Genomic DNA, 21,668 nt, shown 5'->3' with positions numbered 1-21,668 from the left:
ATTGAAACTAATCATCGAAAATGAGCACGTAAATTTGGATCAAATTGTTTGTTTGCTTGATAATAATTGAAGTTTTTGATATAAAAAAGTGACAGTTTAACTCAATAAACATATTTCTAGAATCCACTCAATCATTGAAGAAAAGAGTTTCATCAGGGAAATATGCTTTGAAACAGATTGACAATAAATATGCTTGAGTACTTTCTGAGGCCCTGTTTGTAAGAATGAATAAATTTGTAAACTTTCTGACGCAATTTTTATTTTTTGTAAGAAAATTGCGTGAGAAAGTAATCAGTTTTCCTCTCAAATGAATGTGTTGTTGACGATTTCGATGAAATATTTAAGGTTACACTTACACCCATCTGACTTTAATTCAAATTTTTGTCAATTTATCTTTATCTTAAAAAACATGCAATTTTTTGTCAACATTATATTTTTTATTATTTACAAAAGAAAAATTACAAAAAAAAATTAATATAAAAGAGTTAATCATCATCAGATAACTCCAAAGTCTGCCAATCATCCGATTTTCTTGCTCTTGTGTTTGAAGAGAAAGTAGCGAGTTGTTTTGCCTTCTTCTTTATTGCAGCCTTCTGTATATGTATCTCCAGCATTTTAACAACATCCTGTCTGTCGAAAGAGTCGATTGACAAAAGAATCGAAAGGAATTTTTCGTCATTTAATATTTCCTGACATTTCTTGAGAAGAGAAACACATAATTGAACAGTTTGATGGCCTTTCATAACATCATTTCCGTACTGAACAATTAGTTTGCAAACAAGTCTTGTAACTGATTCACATAACATTAAACAAACGGTTTTGTCACTTTTCTGACAAACAGAAATTGCCAATTCAATAAATCTTCCGTAAACAGCGAAATTACTGAAATCATTCATCGCCATCAAGAAACAAGACTTCATTCCGCCATTTTGTAAAAAGACGATACCTATATTTGGCCGGCTAATTAACAATCTTGCTATTAACAGCATTCCACCTCTTCTAAAGATTTGGATGCAGAAACGGGCCATGATATCAATCGGAAATTCTCCTTCGAAATTCATCAAACAATTATTTAAGATTTCTAATAAATAATCATTTTCAATTGAATTTTGCAACGATAAAATATCAGGAATAATCTGGCCAACCATTTTCTTGTAATGTATGGATAACAAGGAATACAATGATACACATTTTTCAATGGTTGTAAACTTGGAATTGACACTTTTTGTCAAAAATTTTGAAATTGTTGGCACAAATTTTTCCAAAATATTATTTTGATCAGTAAAAACAACGTAAGAAATAACAGTCGAATCGAACAAGTTTTCATCCAAAGAGATGCTCAAAATCAAATACCTCAAATTGTCATATTTGTCACCTTTTTGTAAAGTTTTTGCACAGCCAATTATAAAACTGACAGTGGTTTCTTTTGACAAATTTTTGAGGTAAGGCATTACAGTTCTTATTGATAGTTCTATTAATTCTGGGTTGATTTTCTGGGCTGCGAAAGTGAACACGAATTTTAGAGAGTCGAAAGCAGCGTCGAACAACCATTTCTCTCTTTGGAAAGAGATTTCTATCAAAAAGAAAGAAACCAAAACTTGGTAATCAATGAGAATTTCACTGAAACTCTGCAGCCAAACGAAATTAGGAAGCATCTCTGGATAGAAACTCTGAGAAAACTCCCTGAATTTGCTGTTTTGACGCCAATCAGTTAAATTCTTAAAAAGTGACATTGATTGAGTGACAATTTTTGACATCATTGGTGTCAAAGTCTTCAAGAAGTCCTTTATCTCTTCGAAAATGACAGGAGAGTTCCTTGCACTCGTGCACAAGTGTGTGGACAATTCGAAAAACGGTTGTGATCGTTGTTTACAATTTGACAAACCGTCAACATAAGTTTTCAAAATGTTTGAGGTTGTCATTTCGATGTTCTCTGTGTTGAAAGTCAGATAACTGTAGAGGAACTTCCCTGCGACAGAGAGATCGAGAGAGAAACCGCTTTTCACAGCTTGTGCGAATTGGGAGTCGTAAAGACTCAACAAGTTATTTCCTTCTTCGGTTTTGACACATTTGAAAAGTTCAATAACTTTTTGCAAAACAGGAAACGCTGTCATTTGCAATTGCAACAAATCAGTGTTTGTTGCTTTGCAGGCGGAAGAGATGATATCGTCTAAATGCTCGGTGTTTAAGGTCTCGCAGTTCTTTATTTGGCCCAAAAGAATAAGACAAACCTTTAAACAACATTCTTTGACGGTTGGAGTCGGTTCTATCGTACTACTTTGTGTCTCCAAGAGACTTGACGTCAAAAGGATTCTCCTGATGTTGGAAATCCAGAATCCTGTGTCTTCTGACATCTTCGCCATCGTTAAAATGAAATTGGACGCTCTGTCATCGGATGTTCTTTGTAAAAGTGACAAAATTTTTGATAACATGGCCGAAGTGTCCAAATTCATTTTATTAAATTTCCCGGAGATGCTGAAACAGTCACAAGCTGATAATTGTATCTCTGTTGGACTGCCTTCGTACATTGGATATTTTATCGTCAAATTGTTCGAAATTGAATAGGCAAATGTGAAAAGCGATTTTGCTACGGAATAAAATGCTTCGTGGGAGTAGGAAATGGGGATATTCCTTATGGAGTTGATGATGCAGAAGACTAAGTCAACTAAAAGACTGTTAGACTGCAATTCAACGGAAATTGTCTCAATCATTATGGAAAATGCGGCTGAAAGGAGGTTAACGACAATCGGTTGCATGGCAGCTGTGTTCTGCAATGCTTGGAAAATGACGCTAAGCATGTCCGATGAAATTCCTAGCTCAACAATATTCATCATATTGTTATAACACAAAGAAGAGAGTGCCAATGCAGCGAACGCAAGCAACTTTTGATCGCGAATCTTGCAGGATATGTAGATAAACGCTCTGAGAAGGTTATCTCGATCAAAAGAAACATAAGATGAAATTGCGGACATAATGAAACAGCCATTCATCGTATTTAGTTTCTCTACGTATGAAATGACGTTATTTAATGAGTTCGGATGTCCGACAAGAAAAGATCCAACAGATTCTGCGGAAAGTTGAAGAGTAGAAAGGTTATTCGTGTTACATTGCTGTATAAAGTAGTTGAGAGCACTCGTTGGCAATGAATTTGAGAACTCTGACTGACAAATTGCTAAAAGATATAATCTTGCGATTGGAGCAACGTTTACGAGGTGAATTAGCTTGTCATAGATCTTTACGCGGCTGTTTTCTGAACAAGAGTTGAATAATGATGGGAAATTGAGGACAATTCGCTCTAAAACTTGTTGATCTCTGATTTGTTGAGGAGTTAAAGGTGTCGGAAGTTTGAGAAGGTCTAAACCGGTTGGTAACGGTCTCTTTATGAAGTTTTTGATAAGATCTGTTGAAATTTTGAGAGATGTTGTTCTTTCGATGATTTTTTCAGCGACAAGAGTTGCCTGCTGTGTGGATTGGAGATATTTAGGTACAATCTCACATAATGCCTTGATTACAGGTATCGGAAGCTTCTGGAAATTATTTAATATTAAATCAACTAGAGATTTGCATGAATTTTCTTCCTGTATCACGCTTCTGAATATTATCATGGCTTTGAGTGTCTTCTTGCCTTGATTTGAGAGATTTCCCTTTAATTGTGAAATAATATTAGAAATTGAGTTAGAAACAACGTCCATTGTACCAAATTCCTCAGGTAATGCTGATAATATGTGAAGGACAGCACAGCATTTAGGTGATTCGATGCTAAATGATGAAAAAGTCTGTTCAATCAACTGATTTATTGTTTCTCTGTTATCTGAAATCAAAGGACCAGCGGCATTGATATTGTTAAGGATAGTCTTAGCAATATATCCCATTCTGCGGGTCTTGTAAAGGTTATTTGTGTTATCTTCTATCAAAAACTTCAAAGATTCGGCCAAAAACTCGTTTGCTGCCTTTGGCTGTTCCTTAGAAAATGTAACGAAGAAGTCAATGGCCACTCTTCTGAAGAGTTTGTTGTTTGTGAACGAAAGATCGACTGCGGCACGGGCAATGCTATGAACCGAGCCGTTATCCGGGGACATCATCGAGAGGAGATGCAGTTGGATGGGAGAAGGAACCTCTTTCAGGATGTTTTTGAAATGTTCATTTCGAAATTCTTCTGGAAGCATCGGAATAAGGCGCTGTAAGTTGGCTTCGGACTTACTTCTGATGAATGTGAATATTGTTTGACTATCTTGTGCAATCATTTCAGGAGTAATCAAATCTAAGAAATGCATAATCGACATGTCCATAATAATAGGAAATCCTTTGATATCTTTGAGTTGTTTCGCGAATAATTGCTTTGGTTTGTCTTTTTCTCCGCCAATTGCCCATTCATTTTGTTGATTGTTGTTTTTAATGGAATGGGAGATCGGTATGAAAGCACATCGTGCAACAAGTGATGCTATCTCGTTTTTGATAACAGGAAATTGATCTTCTCTTAATATTGAGGAAATACACTCAAAAACCATTTCTGGCGTTAATGTATTAAATCGTAGCAAGATTTTGAATAGTTTCAAGCAGGCGAGTATTGTTGTCTGTCTTGGCAACATAATTGCGCGTTTTGCAAATTGAAAAGCAGGAAGAACGAATTTTTCTATTGTTTTGCTGCCTGTTTTGAATACACATCTAAGAGCATATACAACTGCGAAGTCTAGATTCTGTCCTTGCTTCAAAATATGTTCGACAAATCTTGGTAATTGAGATTTTGCATGCTGACCTTGATAACGGATTACATAGCCAGTAGCAATGATAGTTGCAATAGTAGTTTGCTTTTCGACAACTAATGAAAATAAATCGAAAAATTGTGGAGTTTTTACGCAATTGTATAAGGAAACTAATGAACAAGCTATTTGTAATGCACATGGAATACTGAAATTTCCAGAGTTTATTGAAAATAAAGACAATAATGCGTGTTCAATTTTTTTATATTGATCTTGAGTAATATTTTCGTTAAGATATTGATCAAGATTGTTGAGATTTGTCATAATCATCTGCTCTGGTTGAAGAATCCTTGATACTTTGGTGAGCTTTTCGATTTCTTTTATTAGCTCATCCATTTTGTCACTTTTTTGGTCTTCCCCACAAGGGGAGTTTTTTGTGATATGGAAAAATGTTCGTTGCTCAATTATCTCACTATTGGATGGACTTTTATCGAGCGAAATTTTGGCTGTAAAGACAATTCTGATATTGGTAACATGGTGATAAGAACAAATAGTCAGTTTGCATGGTTTATGATGAGATAATTTCGATTTAAAAAAAACATAAAAATTGATTTTAATGAGCGATTATATTTGAATATGCTCTCCTAATTTGAAGGAACTGGTTAAATCATGAATTGATCATGAATAATTTTTTTTCGAAATAACAATTATAATTTCATATTCATTATAAGTTGAAAATATATCATAAAGACTTTATGAATGATAAATTCCTAAAAAACAAGTTAGTTTGTTTCTGAAAATAATAATAATAAAAACCAATTTAGACCCAATAATTTTTGGCGGGATAATTGAGATGTTTAACAAAAACTGAAAGGTGTCATTATTATCTATGACCAACAAGCAACTGACCTAGTCTGGATTACAATATTCGGTTCATCAAACTGTTGTAATCAGAAATTCATCAAAAGTGACACCTCAGAAAAGCTAAAATATTGAATTTTTGGAACTTTTGATAGAGCACGTTTTTAAATATTAATTAAAGTAAATGTATATTTTGTAAAGATTCTTTTTAATAAAAAAATAAAATTTTGAAGAAGAACACAAAATCTTCTGAAAAATAATATCACATAAACTCATATTATTTTCTAATATATAACTATTTTATATAAAAATCAAATTCAATGATCTTAAAAGCGAAGGATAAACCTCAAAATTTACGAATATAATGAGTGGGAATATAATGCTTATCTATCATAAAACCATATGAAATATCAATTTTTGCTTTACGCCTAATTTTTGACGACAATTAGCAAAAAATGTTAAATGTTAACACTCAGTCCATTTGAATATGAAAAATAAAATTGACTTTGATTAAATGTTTTTATTTATCATGCAATTCTTCTTGCGACCAAAGATTTGAATAAAAGTTCAAAAAATAAGATAGCTTAAAAAATAATATACGGTAGTGTTTACTAATAGATGAATAGTATATAAATTCTATTAAAATGGATTTGATCCAAAAAAATATATAAAATTTGATCATAAATAAAATCGTTTTAAATTACTTCTTCATTTAAATTATAACAATTATTTTTGGTTTTATATTTTTTTGGATCAAATCCATTTTAATAGAATTTATATACTATTCATCTATTAGTAAACACTACCGTATATTATTTTTTAAGCTATCTTATTTTTTGAACTTTTATTCAAATCTTTGGTCGCAAGAAGAATTGCAAAAAAAAAAAAAAAAAAAAAAAAAAAAAAAGGGAGTGGGGCTTCCAGGGGCTGCGCCCCTTCTAGCCCCTAAAAAACCTAGAGGAGAACTAAAAAATTATATAGTAAGAAATTAAAGTTTTTATTCGATAAGAACGACATCGCTATCGTTTTCTTCTTCCTCCTCCTCTTCTTCATAGTCAGTATCTGATGGCTCTTTGTCAGCCACATGACCAGCAACAAATATTGAGACAAATTGTTTCTTTGGTTTTGTTAGCAGGAACTTTTGATGGTCGTAGAACACGAATTCTACATTTTGAAAATGTTGTGCTGAGTATTCTGTGAAATGGGAAATTGGAATTGGTTCTCCCATGCCAAAACCAGCAATGGACGCGAACAAAACATCGTCTTCGACTCTTGCAGGTTTGTCAATTGCAACAGTAGTTATGATGTGAGGTTTTCCTTCACATCCTGCAAGAGATTGTACATGATAGATTGCTTTTTCTTCTCCCTCAGGAACTGAAAGTGTGAAATGGAATGAGAGTTCTCCATATTCATTTGCTTCTTCGTAATAGTTGTATGTTGTAGGATACACCAATTGAAATTTTCCTATTCTTGTTTCCCTCAGGTGTTGTCTATATTGCTTGGGAAAACATAAAATAAATTGCTCTATAGCTTGTGTTGCTATTAGATTGGTTGTAACTGGTAATTTTGAGGCGAAAAGGTCTACAAGAACACCGGGATTTTTTATGTCGTTTTCAATTGGTTTAACAGATTCTATGACTTTGTTAAACATTTCACTATAATCTGAGTTGTCTTCGACCCCCAATTGTTAAGAAGTTTATACAACAATTTCAGTCTTTTCATGGCGTATTTTCTTTGAATGGATTCGGGTAGCGAGAGGTTACAGTCGTCGCTTTGTGTTTCGTTACTCGAATATTGTTCAAGAGAAATTAAATCTTGAAATTGTGCTCTTGTTAACATACTTGTAGAACTATGTGAAACTTGTTCTGGTGCTGGTTGTAAATCTGTTTCAGATGTTTCTGTTGTGTTTTGAGAAGAAGAAGAACTCAAATTGTTGGACAATTTGTCTTGAATTGTAGAACTATGTGAAACTTGTTCTGGTGCTGTTTGGACAACTGTATCTGTTGTGTTTTGAGAAGAAGAACTCAAATTGTTGGACAATTTGTTTGCAATTGTATGAGGAAGTTGCTTTGGTATTATAGGAGGTTGTAAGGGTTTTGAGAATGGTGAGACATAAGTTGTAGGAACTTTAACTGCAGAGGTAGTCGACGAATTGTTTGCAATTGTATGAGGAAGTTGCTTTGGTATTATAGGAGGTTGTAAGGGTTTTGAGAATGGTGAGACATAAGTTGTAGGAACTTTAACTGCAGAGGTAGTCGACGAATTGTTTGCAATTGTATGAGGAAGTTGCTTTGGTATTATAGGAGGTTGTAAGGGTTTTGAGAATGGTGAGACATAAGTTGTAGGAACTTTAACTGCAGAGGTAGTCGACGAATTGTTTGCGACACTTTTTCTTCCTTCCATTAGACAAAAATAAACTGTTTTTTCAAATAAGAGTTTGAGATGAACCGTTTTCGTCAACGGAGACTCCCTCTATTTTTTTATTTTATTTAATAGTTACCGTTGGAAAACCGTTCCATCTCAAATATTGAATGAACTATAAACGTTTTTTGTTTTCTATATATACTTTTTTGTCCAACGGTAAAACTTTTTACACAACGGTTTTTGAGAGTCGACGCCATTGACTTTTTTGTAGAGCACTCAAAATAGTATAACTTTGTCCGGACAAGTAAGGGTCTATCGTCGCTACAGGAAAAGTTACAGGCGTTCCAAGGAAGTATACTTTGAGAAGCCTTTTCTCCCTTATAGAATGAGATAGGACGGTTATTTTACAAAACTGACAACACTTTGACCGAGTAGTTTTTTGTGCTGAACAAAAAGTGTCATATAAACATCTGTCAAAAACCGTTTTTTACTTCACTTAAAATGCCACGTAAGCTACGTAAGAATATACGTAAGAGGAAGAGAGCATTGAAACATCCAATAGTAAAACTACACCACAACAACAGTTGCAACAACAAATTATGAATGACCCCACTATGTTGCAACAAATGTCAAGCAATCCTATGCTTTTAAACCGAGTTGTTGGTGCACAGAGTGGAGGTTTAAGAGCGGCACTTTTAGCGAAAATGGCAGGCTATGGTGGAGCTGCAGACGGAACAGCTATAACCCTCAAAGTCAAATGAATTTGAGTTCACTCAAAAATCAAATAACAGATGTCAAAAAGTCAAACATAGACATACAGAAGCAAATAAGTGAAAACGAAAAGAAACTAGAATATGACAGACACACAAAGAAACTCAATGAGTTAAACGTAGAGAAAAAGAAGAAAGAAGAACAACTGAAAGAACTAAGTACAGAGGAATATGCGAAAAAAGTGTCAGAAAAAGCAGCAGAAGTAGCAAAAATGGAACAAGATGTTAAAATTTGAAAAACCATACTACTCAATATAAATACTGAAAGATGAAGAGATAAAACAAAAAGCCCTGAAGACATATATGGATAGCGATGAGTATAAAAAAGAAGTTGAAGCAAATGTAAAGGCAGAAAAACTTTTACAGTTGCAAAACCAAACCGTACAGTATGAAAACTTAGCACAAGAAAGTAAAAATAACGACGCAGCCATGCAAAAGGCAATGAAAAGCGCAGAATATATAAAAGCTAACAATGACTGGTTAGATGCCCAAGCCAACGCTAAAGCAGCCCAACTTATAGGGTCAATAAGGACAAAAATACAAGCGGATGAAGACAGTTCAAATGAAGCTTTAATGAATGCTGACTTTAAGAACGCCTTCGAAGCTCTTCATAGTAAGGTGAAACAAGTGAACGACTTCTCATCTGGAAAGAAACTGAAGTCTGAAGGTTTCGACAAAGAGTTAAAGAAGTAGCACAAAATATGACGAAAATAACAGATGCAGCAACGAGACAGGCAGTTCAAAGTGCCTATGACGCCGTTAGAGCAACTGTTGTGAAAAGTCAAGAAAAAGAGTTACAACAGACCAAAACAGACCTAGTAAATGCTTTCTTAAAAACGAAAAGTCAGGTAGGACATTACGCTGCAGATGGAACATATGTGCCAGCTGGTGGAACTTATATACCACCAAACCCTCCAAGAGAAGCACCTGCACCAGGACTACCTAGAACATTTACATCGTCACATGGACACAGACACAGGCATGCACAACAACCACCACAACCACACAACAACCAACACAACAACCAGCACACAACCACAAACCAGCACAACAACCAACAGTTCAAAACCCTGCACAACAACAACCACAAACAGAGCAAGGACATAAAAGAAGTAGAGAACAAGGAAACCAAGAATTCTTAAAAATGCTTAAAGAAGAGTGTGGTTTCCCAGATACTGTTGACTTTAGTGACAGATATAAAGAAGCTATTGGAAAGTTCAAGGATGGAAATACTGACCCGAACCTATTTAGCTTTATGGCTCAGCACCAAAACGGATATAATCTCAAACCTGGAAAATACAAGCTCGCTAAGGGATATGATTTAATAGCATATCATCCAAATGACATGGATGAATTTACTCCGAGATATTTGATGTCAGAGCTAAATGACAATTCAACTTTCGTCATGAAACGCGTAAAAAATAGAGACGGAACGAAAGAACAAAAGCTTATGAATGCGGATGACGTAGATAGGGAAATTGTTAAAAACGGTCTCGGAATATATGAAATGCCAGCAGATGAGGTACAAGAAACTCCACAGGAAGAAATAGTTCAGATACAACCAGACATGGAAGAAATAGTTCAGCAACAACAGCTAGAAGAGCCTGAAGGAAACGAACAAGTCACTCCTTTGGAAACTAACTTCACAGAACTAGATGAAGATTTGGAACAGCCGAAAAATCTTGACCCTCAACAAGAGTATGCGGAGAATATGGAATATTTCCAAGAGTCTAAAAAAAATTCGGCTGACATAGTAGAAGAATATCGAAAAATGTTTGCCGACATACAAAAGACTCCAACACCAGATGAAAATATTCAGCATAGAATGGAAGTACTGAAAGAAAATGTACACAAATACAACAACCCTTTTTACTTACGAGCATTTAACGTTCAATCTTCGGATGAACTCGGTGAAAATAAAAGGTTAAATTTCAAGAAAACATATAGAAATGAAACATTGTTTAAAGTTCATTCAGAACCTAACCAAGATGGAAACAAACCTACTTTTGTTTCTGCAGACGATGGAACTACAATGAGATGGGGTCATAAAGCTAATCCGGATAGGTGGTTCATAAACTTACAACCTCAATTCCAAGAAGTTGTAGACGCAATGGAAGTGAATGGTGAACCAGATATAGCTGGTATTTTCAGCGCGGCTTTAATGCCATTGAAAGATATGAAAGATGCAGATATTTTGGACCAGTATGAAATGAACATGGCTGATGGAAATATAACACCTGACGTTCTAGAACATTTATCTCAAAGAACTACACAGAACCATAGAGATGGTATATTTGGTGAAGAGTTTAGAAAGAAAGTTAGGGAGAGAAGGAAGAGAACCTATTGTACATGACCTTGCAAACGAAAGTTTACAAAATGTCATAAAAACTTACTTTGCAGACAATGAATGAGAAGGGATGAATATTTAAGAAAACTCAAATGGACAGTACCAAATGAAATGTTAGTATTGAAAAACATGTTCCTTGACAAAATAAAACCAACTACAGAAATAAACGACGCAAGACTGAAAGATTGGGTAAAAGCTTTCCCATTCACAAAAGATATAGTTGGTAACATGGAAAGAAAACCAGAATGGCTACAAAAACATATATTTGGAAACGAGCATATTCCATATGGACAGGCACTGTTTGAAGAGCTTGAACCGGAAACTCAGGAAAGAGTCATGCAAACAATACGCGAAGACTCAAATACAACTATGACAAACTCTTTCTAGGATATAGGTTACCTGAGATGGGCGACCAGAGCCAAAAGGCAAAAAGGACATGGGAAATTTGCAACATACTAGATGAACATAATGCAAAGATGCAACAACTTCAAGCAGAGGGCAATGAAGGAAAAAGAAGAGTTAAAAACTCAGTCAGGAAGAAAGTAAAGCTTGGTCCACGTGGGTTCTATTATGACATATAAATCCAACTATTCTATATTTTTACTCATATGAAATGTACGCCGCTCAGAATATAACGCCAACAGTTTTGGATGCCATGAATGGAAATGTTTCCGAATGGTATAACGAATGCGACAATGCCATTAGAAGGTCAGAAATAGTTCCTGGAACTTACGAATATACAACTGCTGTTTCTTATGGAAACGTAGGTGAGTTTGGAGAAGGTTCTTCAACAACAGTAGATATTGCTTGCGACAGGTTTCATATAATTTCTATTGACAACTCTTTCTTATACGTGGAACAAGACATTGAAATAAAACCTTCTGCCAAGTTGTCTGACAAGAAAGGTTGCAATGGAATTTTCTATGTCGGATACCAATATGCTCCAGAAGTTTTCATGGGATATAAGATATATTCTAACTCTGACTTAGTTCAAACAGTAACATGGGCAAACTATGAATGGTTCGCTTTGAGAAACTCAGTACAACCACAAGCTAGAGAACAAACAGACCAGTATGCAACTATTGAGAAAATAAGAAGACTTGACCCTAACGTTCCAGGAGTTTATGTTAACCTTTCTGGACAAACTGCAGCAGCAGTAACCAAAGTAAAACTGAAACTTAGAGTTCCTTTGTCATCTTTCCTCATCTTCAGGTTTTTAAGATACTTGCCAAACTGGGCAGGAAAAATTTCTATCGAACTTACTCCAAGCAAAAATAACTTAGTCATTGCACCAACACAAGACCCATTCACTCTTACAGAAGTAGTGGGAACAAATAAAATGTCATTCGCCGACTTTTGCAAAACAAAGTTGACTTAGACTTTGGTTTCTCAAACCTCAACACTGAAGTAAACTATTATTTCAATGCTGCTGGAGATGCTTGGGACCCAGTTAAGTTCACATGCGAAAAATTTGAATGCAAGAGAATAGAAAGCAGACTTGCAGTCTATATGTTGGACCCAGATATTTCAAATGCTTTAGCTGCCAAATATATTGCAGTTCCACTTATGTTCCCTATACACCAAATATCTGTCAAAGACTTTGCAGGTGAAGTTGGAAACCAAAGTGCTGACCCAGGTGCAAGAACAGATATTGCTTTAACAACTGCAATGAAACATGCAGATACTATGTTTGTACTGTTCAGACGAACTATAAATGACTATTCTTGTTTCTACAACCCCGGTATTAAATATCATATAAACATAGATGGCAAATATTATCCAAGAGAAGAATATTCTACAGTTGAGGATATGAGGTCATACAACTTGACATTAGATGCTATGAACTTTAACAACAACTTCACAACAACCATTAACCCTGAAATGCAAAGTTCTATTATGCCATATGTGAAAGTATGGACTCATACAGGAGGTCAAAAAACTCAATATACAAATGGAGACCGTTCAAACTTTTGGCTTGGCATTCCATTTGCTGACTCAGAAGACTTTATGGGTGGTATTTCAACTGTTGGTACAGTTCAAATACAATATACTGGTGACAGAGACGGTCCAGATGAACTGAAGCAAAGAAGTTTACAAAACCAATAGCACTTTTCACGGAAGATGCTCTTTTGAAGATTCGTTCGATGAAACCTGCTGGGGCTCCTCAGATTGGTAACGACAGCTTCCATCGAGCAGATTTTGGCAGCAGGTCAGTAAGTTGTTCTTGAACTGACTTCTCTCCGTCAAATATTGACAGTACGCCAGTTTTGACATAATATTGTATTATAAACTTACCTTTAGAAATATCGGTCAGTTTTGTTGTTATATTTTTGTCTGCTTCAAGAACTTTCACCATTTCAGTTATACCAACTTTCTTTGCTTTATGAAAATATTTTGGTTCAGCAAAGACTGCTATTCTATAACATTTTCCATTGTTTGTATAAAGAACTATTCTGTCAATGAACTTGTATTGTTTGTGTGTGTAAACTTTGTTTGCTTCAATTCGAAGAGATACTCGAATACGTCCATCTTTTTATTCTAAGTAAAATGTCATTTCCGAAAAATAGAAGCGTAAGTGTTTCAAAAGGTTTAATGGCGGTGGCAGATGTGAAGTTAAATTCACCAACTCAAACAAACAGTCAAAGTGTTGTTGTCAATGTCAAAGAAGAGATGTTGAAGTGGGGAAACCATACGAAGACGAAGATGGTATAACAATAGTTCCTGTAAAAGAACAACCAACATATCCTGAAGTTAGCAGAGACTTAAGTTCTGTTGCAGATATTCGAAACGACTACCAACAACTTAAAGACAAACTTAAAACTCAGGAGAAGATTTGTCAAGCTTTGGTATAATGTTAAACTTGGTCGAACACAACCCTGTAAAAGTGAACTCATATGTCATCGCACCTCATGAAGTTTTGAAAGAACTATTGAAACTTTTGACAGAGGCAGACGATATAAACATCAAAGAAATAGAACCCGACATTAGTTGCTGTGGTGTTTCATATAATGTCATTGACAAGATATACGTTATGAAAGGAGGTGAAACGTTGAACTTAAAATATAGTTTCCCAGACGTCATAAAAATATTTGACGACCACAACATTTCATTAAAATTTATTTGCTAAGTAAATGGCAGAAGACATAATGGTTTATACTATTACGACTAAAAACCCTGAGTCATATAATTCTATAACAACAAACTTACAAAGTCCTCAAGGACGATATTGTAAACTAACCTTAAACACAATGACGACTAAAGCCTGTTTTGCTCTTTTGACACCAGAAGATTTTATTGTTGTGAATGGTAAAAAATACTCCTTTGAAGATACTTACTCAGATATACCACCAACAGGTTTTGTTGACTTATTTAATACTTTAAGGACGGTGTAACATGTGCTGCAACTAGAGCAGGTTTCATTATGTTTGGATGTCCGACTGAGTTTACTATAAACGATATGAGCTATAATACAAAACTTATATCTGGTTTTTACTACCAACAGTTTCCTATAACAGGAAAAGGTGTCATACAAGGTTTCTGTTCCATTGACTTTAAGCACACCTATTTTATATATTGTTTCAAACTTAGGTTCAAAGTGCTATTCGAATGTCGACAGAAACTACTATGACCAAAAGATACTCATGCGTATAAACAACACTTTCTCTGCTGGTTTGCCTATTGTTCATTCGAATGCAGAGTTTTCAGCTTTAGTGAACTCAAACACTTTAGCAAACATAAACTTAACCTTAGTTGACGCAAACTTTGTTCCTGTAAAACTTTTATGTCCTATGTATTTGTCAATGACGGCAGAAAGTTTCGAATTGGAAGATGCAACTGGTGAAAGTATTGTATTACAAGAACAACTTCAACAACAAATAGCTCAAGAACAACAAATGCAACAAATGCAACAACAAAGTCAAGAATAAAAAAATATTTTTTTTTATTTTTATAAAAATGTACAGAATAGATGTTTCAGATTTTTATGACTTCCAAGCATTCAGAAATATGTGTCCATTTAGACTATAACAAAGCAGTCGAGAATTTGAAACGTTTAGTCATTTATGTCGACTCTGCCCCAGAATGTTATGTCATGAAAGAATGGGATGTTGTCTTTAACAAACCAAGAGCACAATAGTTTCAGAACAAGAATGTAGACAGAAACTTAAGAAAATAAAAGTCGTACAAGTTGGCATGAAGATGTTAGATGCTTGGGATATCTTATTGTCAAAGTTAGAAGATTTTTCAGTTCGTGGTATAAAGTTCTATACACCTTCTCCAAACTTCTATTCTATCTTCACTGGATATAAATACGAACAAGTAGAATGGAAAGAAAATTTAGAAGCTTGGTTAGACCATGTCAAAGAAATTATATGCAATGGAAACGAAAAGTTATGAGTATATCTTATGTTGGTTTGCAAACATCTTACAACATCCAAGTGCTAAAAATGAAACTGCTCTCATTATAATTGGAAAACAAGGAACAGGTAAGAACACTTTCTTTACAGATATCTTGCAAACTGTTAGAGGGCTATTCGAACCCGAATATGACAAACTTAGAAAACATCTGCGGTAAATTTAACTCTTCAATAGAGAATATGAAACTTATAGTATGTAAGAACTTCAAAGTATAGATACAACAAAGTTTTAACTCAGATGCTTTGAAGAGTCTTATAACAGACAAAGTTGGAGTTGTTGAAAGAAAATATAAAGACCAAAGAGTTTGTGAAAATGTTGCAAACTTCATCATGGTTTCAAACAATGCTGTTCCGATGAAGTTAGAAAGTTCTGACAGAAGATATGTAGTTGTCAGAACGTCAGATTCTCATATGCAAGATACAGAATATTTTGACGACTTAGCAGAAACTTTGACATCTGACTTTTACAACCACTTGTTCTCATATTTCATGACATTAGATATTTCAAAGTTCAATCCAAGACAAATTCCACATACCGAAGAGAGACAAACATTGTTAGAAGCAAACAAGAGTGTATATGAACTGTTCATAGATGAAACTGACTTTGAGTGTTTAGATGAAAGGTCATTGTACGATTCGTATAAACAATATTGTCAAGAGTATGGTTATATGGCAGCGTCTAAACGAACATTCTTGGCAAATGTCAAAAGTCTTTTAGATGTTCAGAATGGTATATACAAAGAAAAATTTTTCTGAGTAAATTTTAAAAAAAATATTTTTTTATCCGATAGAAAAGATGACAAAATTCATCTCAGTAACAAGTACATGTCAGGACTTAAAGAAGAACTAGACCCATTCACATATTTGAATGTTTACTTCTACCATTTTGAAAAGTCTACATTTGACAAAGTTTGGAACATCGAACCAGTTAAGTTTGCTATTGTGACTAAAAATGGTGCGAAATTTGAAGACTTAGACATAGAAGGTTTGTTAGCAGTCAAAGAAAGTTTTGACAGAAGGTTCTCAAACCTTAAAGAAGGCAAAGCATACAAACTTGTTATACCTTATGAACCAAAGAAAGCAGACGACTATGAATATTATGAGTCTAAGATAGTTGAAGTTCAAGGTAAATTGGGTAAAAAGATTTTAGAGTCTAAGCCAGTGTTTGCTCCTAAAGAGGAAGAGAACATTGACATTGACCCAGAAATGTTCTAAAAAATAAAATTTTATTTTTACATGTCAAATTTCTTTTTCTCTGGAACTGGTTCAGGTTCTTTCTTCTCTTCTACTTCTCTTCTTTTCTTTCTTTTCTTTCTTTTCTCTTCTTCTTTTCTGGTGGAGTTATGTCAAATTTCTCAGAACCATATTTATGTAAAAGTTCTTTGTCCTTTAATAGCTCTTCTATTCTGTTTTCTATTTCATCTTCAAGAACAGCGCATGTGTCTTCTTTGCATTCTAAGAAGTTTTGTTGGACTTCATCTTCCAATCGGCGTCATCTCTGTCAACAAGTCTGTCATTGACAAATTTTAAGACTGCTCTTAATGTTTTATGGTTCTTGTCATATTCCCAGAAACAGAACTTTAGAACAAATTCACCTTTCTTGTTTACACTATGTAAGATTTTATGGTCGACAGATGTTTTGCTGTCGAAAAAGCTTGTCTCGAATATAGATAGCGAAATCGCTAGACATTTTCTAAAAGATAAAAATTTTAATTTTTCTAAAAATATGTTAGAAAAAAAGTTTGCTGACATTGACAAGAAATTTGAGAATGTTTTAAAGAAGAACAAGAGGAAGTTAGAAAATGCTCAGATAAAACCCATACATGACAAGTTCTTATTTGCTCAGAATGGTATAACAGGTCTAATTGCACCACCTGGGTCGGGTAAGACTTTCACTTATCTTAAAATGGCTGCACAACAACAAGAACTAGATGAGAAGAACCCATTCTATGAGTTAGTTGTCATTTGTAGTACTTCTGGTCAATTTGACCAAACCGTCAATTCGTTCAAAGATATTATAAAGAAGTCTAAGTTAGTATGTATAAAAGACTCTGAGTTGTTAGATTGGATAAAGAAGTACCAAAGAAGAGTTTTGAAGTACAATGCTATAAATGAGTATATAAATTCTAAGTTTAAAGACCCAAATGAGGAAATGCAGAGAATATTAGAGAAGAAACACTTCAGAAACAAACAGAAAGAGATAGAATACATTTCGAAGAAATTGCAATCTTACGATTGGAAGACTTACCCTCATAGATGTCTTCTTATCTTAGATGACTTTGCTTCTCATCCTTTGTTAAAGAATAGAGAACAAGACATGTGTCGAATTCTTAAGAAGCTCAGACACTTTAACATCTCAGTCGTAATATGTGTACAGACAGCAAAGAGTTTAAGTAAGGATGTTAAAAGAATACTTACTGACATTGTACTTTTCCCCGGATTGTCCGAAGACGATTTCATGGAACTTATGAAAGAGTCCATGGCAGGTAAGTTTGACAGACATGAACTCTGGGAGAAGTACAAAGTCATACAAGACCCTCATACTTCTTTCAGAATTCACATCTACGCGCAAACAAAGTTCAAATTGTAAAAAGTCAAGCTTGAAAAATAAAGAGTGCATTTACTCTTCCTCTTTGAAGTTGTCAAAATACTCTGTTATTTTTCACGATTTTCATAGAGTTTTGGCTACCCCTGTAAAAGTCGGTCTAGAGAAATTTCATGAAATTTGGTCATTTTTTTCAGCAAAAATATATTTTAGGGTAGAAGGGTATATCTACCCCGTTTTCTACCCTCATTTCTACCCCAGTTATTTTATAAGCGTTTCACATGGTAAACATTGTGAATTCGTGAAATTCTAAACAATTTCGTAGCTTCTATTTCTTCTGTCAGTACATCGAATGTTTTAACTATGCCGAATGTTTCTTTATATTTCTTCTTGACATCAGATAGAAGGAAATCGTCAGCTGTTGGATAGTTTTTGTTCAGAAATGTCAACATGTCCATTTTATCTTCTGCTGGTTTCTCTGCCTCCCTCTTTAAGTCAGCATAGTCGTTTCGCATACGTTCTATCTCTTTGACAGAGTAGTTATATTTCCTCATTGCTGCCTTACATTTTGAACATTGTGGGTTCATTTTTGCGTTATATTCTGAAACCTTACCTGCTAGTATGACTAAGGCGTCAATGGTTTTCTTTAACTCAAAAGTTGCGGGTTTTATCTGTTCATTCCATATCTTACCTCTTCTATCTTTATCTCTTATCTGGCCATACACATTTTGCAACTAACGAAACAAAGTTGTCGTAGGTCTTAAACTCCCCAGATTTGTATATGTCAGAGATGTTCTTATATACCATATCGCAATCTTTGTCCATGACTTTGTGGTTGCAATGAAATCCAAGGAATTCATAGTTTACCTTTCGTATGAACTTCTTTATTTCTACTGAGTCAGTTGCTTGACTTCTATTTCATCTAATTTCAGAATAGTGAGCTTGATTGTTGTAATTCAGGAAGTTTAGGTAGATGTTCCACCAGGTCCTGCATTTCATAAAGATACTGTTCATTTGTTTCATCTTTCGCACTACAGTCTAAATTCTTGAGAATTCCTCGCTTATCTTCTGGATTTCTGTTTCGAAAGTTATGAAGAAGGAATGAAGCTTTTCATCTCTACTACATAAGTTGGGTTCATGACTAACGAGTTTTGGTGCTGTTGTTGCTAACATGTTCTTACAATAAAAATAAAAATATTTTTTTTAAAAAAAACTAACTTTTTTTTATTCGGGAAAAATTCATGAGTTTTGGTTAAAAAATACGGTGGAGCCAAAAGTGGCTCGACCTCAAAAACAAGCATTTTGTGAGAAATATTACCAACCGCCAGAATTTCGACGGTTGCTTTTTATACAAAATTCAACGGGTGAAAGAATACGAAGATGAAGTCCTGACAAAACATGTACATGAAGTCGACAAAACATATACGATGAAGCTTGACAAAACATGTACGATGAATCATGACAAAAACATTTACGAAGAAGTCTTGACAAAAATATACGAAGAAGTCATGACAAACATTTACGAGATGAAGTCTTGACAAAACAAGCATTTTGTGAAGAATATACCAACCGCCGGAAAACAGCGGGTTGCTTTTATACAAAATTCAACGGTGACAAACATAATACGAAGAAGTCATGACAAAACATGTACGAAGAAGTCTTGACAAAACATGTACGATGAAGAAGTCTTGACATTTTCCTGGACTGTTGTCAAAATGTCATTTGTCACACTTTTTCAGAGAAGTTAAAATGACCGAGGCCGAGGACCGAGGACCTGGTTCCACCTAAAAACCATCTACCCTAAAATATATTTTTGCCGAATTCAATAAAATAAATGGTTCATTTACTCACAATATTTTTGTACAAAACGACCCCAAACTTTTAACTTCTTTTCTGCAGCTTCAAATGCTATCTTAGCGAGTTCATATTCTCTAAATTCTCTCTTTAAATCTTCTTGTTCCCATTGGTCTAGTTCGTATGGAGAATCTTTATAACCATAACACATCTCATGTTCATGTTCTATTTGTTTTCATGCATTTTTCTAACTTTGTCGAACAAGGTTAGCATTCTCTACTGTATCTTCGAGTTCTTCTTCATCTAATTTCTCATGAACTTCTTTCGTCTATGGAGTCCATAATTTTTTCCAACTGCTATACAATATTTGGAAAGCCACATTGCTATATAGTTTACAAGTCTTGGTTACATACGTTCCTCTAACCTGTTTGATTTCATCAGAATTCCTGCATGAATTTGTATAAAAAGCAACCCGCGAATTCCGCGTATATTCTTCACAAAATGCCTTAAAATACTCTTCCCAGGACTTATTTTCCAACAACCTTCTAAAGTCTTTCCTAAACTGCTGACACATTTGTTGCATTTATATAACCATCCTTGTCTCTACGTAAGACTTCAATACCGTTGTAAGTGCCTTTTGTGAATGTTTCGCCATTAGATTTGTTCGTGAACGTTTTTGCTTCGACTGTCATTTCAGTTCTTACAATAAAAATAAAAAATATTTTTGGGTGGTACGTCGGACATTCGTTTGTGGCTTAACCGTCGGACATTCGTTTGTGGCTTAACCGTCGGACATTGTCTTGAAACAGTATAAGACTAGTTCTGAGATCTCACCATCTAACCTAAAATATATTTTTGCCGAAAAAAATGAGTTTTGGTTGAAAAATACGGTGGAGCCAAAAAGTGGCTCGACCTCAAAACAAGCATTTTGTGAAGAATATACCAACCCGCGGAATTCCGCGGGTTGCTTTTTATACAAAATTCAAGAGGGTGAAAGAATACGAAGAAGTCTTGACAAAACATGTACGAAGAAGAAGTTTATTTCCTGGACTGTTGTCAAAATGTCATGTTGTCACCATTTTCAAAAAGATGTTAGTTGACCGAGGGACCAAGGGACCGAGGGACCTGGTGACCCCTTCAGTTCTTCAAAACATGTACGATGAAGTCATGACAAAACATGTACGAAGAAGTCTTGACAAAACATGTACGATGAAGAAGTCTTGACAAAACATTTACGAAGAAGAAGTTTATTTCCTGGACTGTTGTCAAAATGTCATGTTGTCACACTTTTTCAGAGAAGTTAAAATGACCGAGTGACCGAGTGACCTGGTGACACCTTCAGTTCTTCAAAACATGTACGATGAAGTCATGACAAAACATTTACGAAGAAGTCATGACAAAACATTTACGTACATGTTTGACAAAACATTTACGATGAAATCATGACAAAACATGTACGATGAAGTTTATTTCCTGGACTGTTGTCAAAATGTCATGTTGTCACACTTTTTCAGAGAAGTTAAAATGACCGAGGGACCGAGGGACCTGGTTCCACCTAAACTTTATTTTTCAATACTTTTTCAGCACTTTTCCGTAGTTGTATATGAAAGACAATTCGAGATAAAAGTCATAGTACAATGGAATAATATGCTGCACACCATTTGTTGTGAACCAAACTTGAAAGTCAGAGAAACTGTTACTAGGTGGTTCGTAGAATTTAGAAGCAAAGTCATAAAAGTCCTTGCCAATACATAGAAAACTATTGTTGCTTGAACTGAAACTTGCATGGCACATAACATTTTGAGGGTCGAACACATTTCTATAAACTGTCAAATCTGCTGGTGGAAGTATAAATTTAAATGGACCATCTGG

At 34.7% G+C, this 21,668-nt stretch overlaps 5 protein-coding genes and 2 pseudogenes across 7 annotated transcripts, besides 4 other annotated features; 4 read left to right on the top strand and 3 right to left on the bottom strand.

Annotated features, from left to right (window-relative positions):
- Positions 1-423: 423 nt before the first annotated feature.
- Positions 424-5,096, bottom strand: TVAGG3_0538210 (armadillo (ARM) repeat-containing protein family; the record flags this gene model as incomplete). Its single annotated transcript, XM_001326643.1, has 1 exon — positions 486-5,096. One exon carries the CDS (start codon positions 5,094-5,096, stop codon positions 486-488), a length of 4,611 nt encoding a protein of 1,536 aa, XP_001326678.1.
- A 28-nt stretch (positions 5,097-5,124) lies between these two features.
- Positions 5,125-5,642: a mobile genetic element.
- Positions 5,127-5,557: a mobile genetic element.
- Positions 5,643-5,680: a mobile genetic element.
- Positions 5,681-6,558: 878 nt separating this feature from the next.
- TVAGG3_0538170 (attachment subunit-related family) lies at positions 6,559-7,212 on the bottom strand (the record flags this gene model as incomplete). The annotated part of the gene is made up of 1 exon (XM_051237816.1): positions 6,559-7,212. One exon carries the CDS (start codon positions 7,210-7,212, stop codon positions 6,559-6,561), a length of 654 nt encoding a protein of 217 aa, XP_051095640.1.
- A 745-nt stretch (positions 7,213-7,957) lies between these two features.
- Positions 7,958-21,668: part of a mobile genetic element that runs on past the window's edge.
- On the top strand, positions 9,840-10,564 carry TVAGG3_0538160 (protein of unknown function, DUF4106 family; the record flags this gene model as incomplete). The annotated part of the gene is made up of 1 exon (XM_051237815.1): positions 9,840-10,564. A coding segment is annotated over one exon (725 nt), but the record flags the coding sequence as incomplete, so codon positions are not given.
- Positions 11,656-13,259, top strand: TVAGG3_0538150 (annotated as a pseudogene). Its single transcript has one exon. A coding segment is annotated over exon 1 (1,604 nt).
- Positions 16,283-16,650, top strand: TVAGG3_0538140 (protein of unknown function, DUF4108 family; the record flags this gene model as incomplete). Its single annotated transcript, XM_051237814.1, has 1 exon — positions 16,283-16,650. A coding segment is annotated over one exon (368 nt), but the record flags the coding sequence as incomplete, so codon positions are not given.
- TVAGG3_0538130 (protein of unknown function, DUF4106 family) lies at positions 17,184-17,947 on the top strand (the record flags this gene model as incomplete). Its single annotated transcript, XM_051237813.1, has 1 exon — positions 17,184-17,947. A coding segment is annotated over one exon (764 nt), but the record flags the coding sequence as incomplete, so codon positions are not given.
- Positions 18,269-18,827, bottom strand: TVAGG3_0538120 (annotated as a pseudogene). The gene has a single exon. A coding segment is annotated over exon 1 (559 nt).

This window comes from Trichomonas vaginalis, chromosome II (assembly GCF_026262505.1).
Source record: "Trichomonas vaginalis G3 chromosome II, whole genome shotgun sequence".
NCBI lineage: Eukaryota > Parabasalia > Trichomonadida > Trichomonadidae > Trichomonas > Trichomonas vaginalis.
The sequence above is the reverse complement of the archived record's forward strand: the minus strand, read 5'-3'. Positions and strand labels throughout refer to the sequence as shown.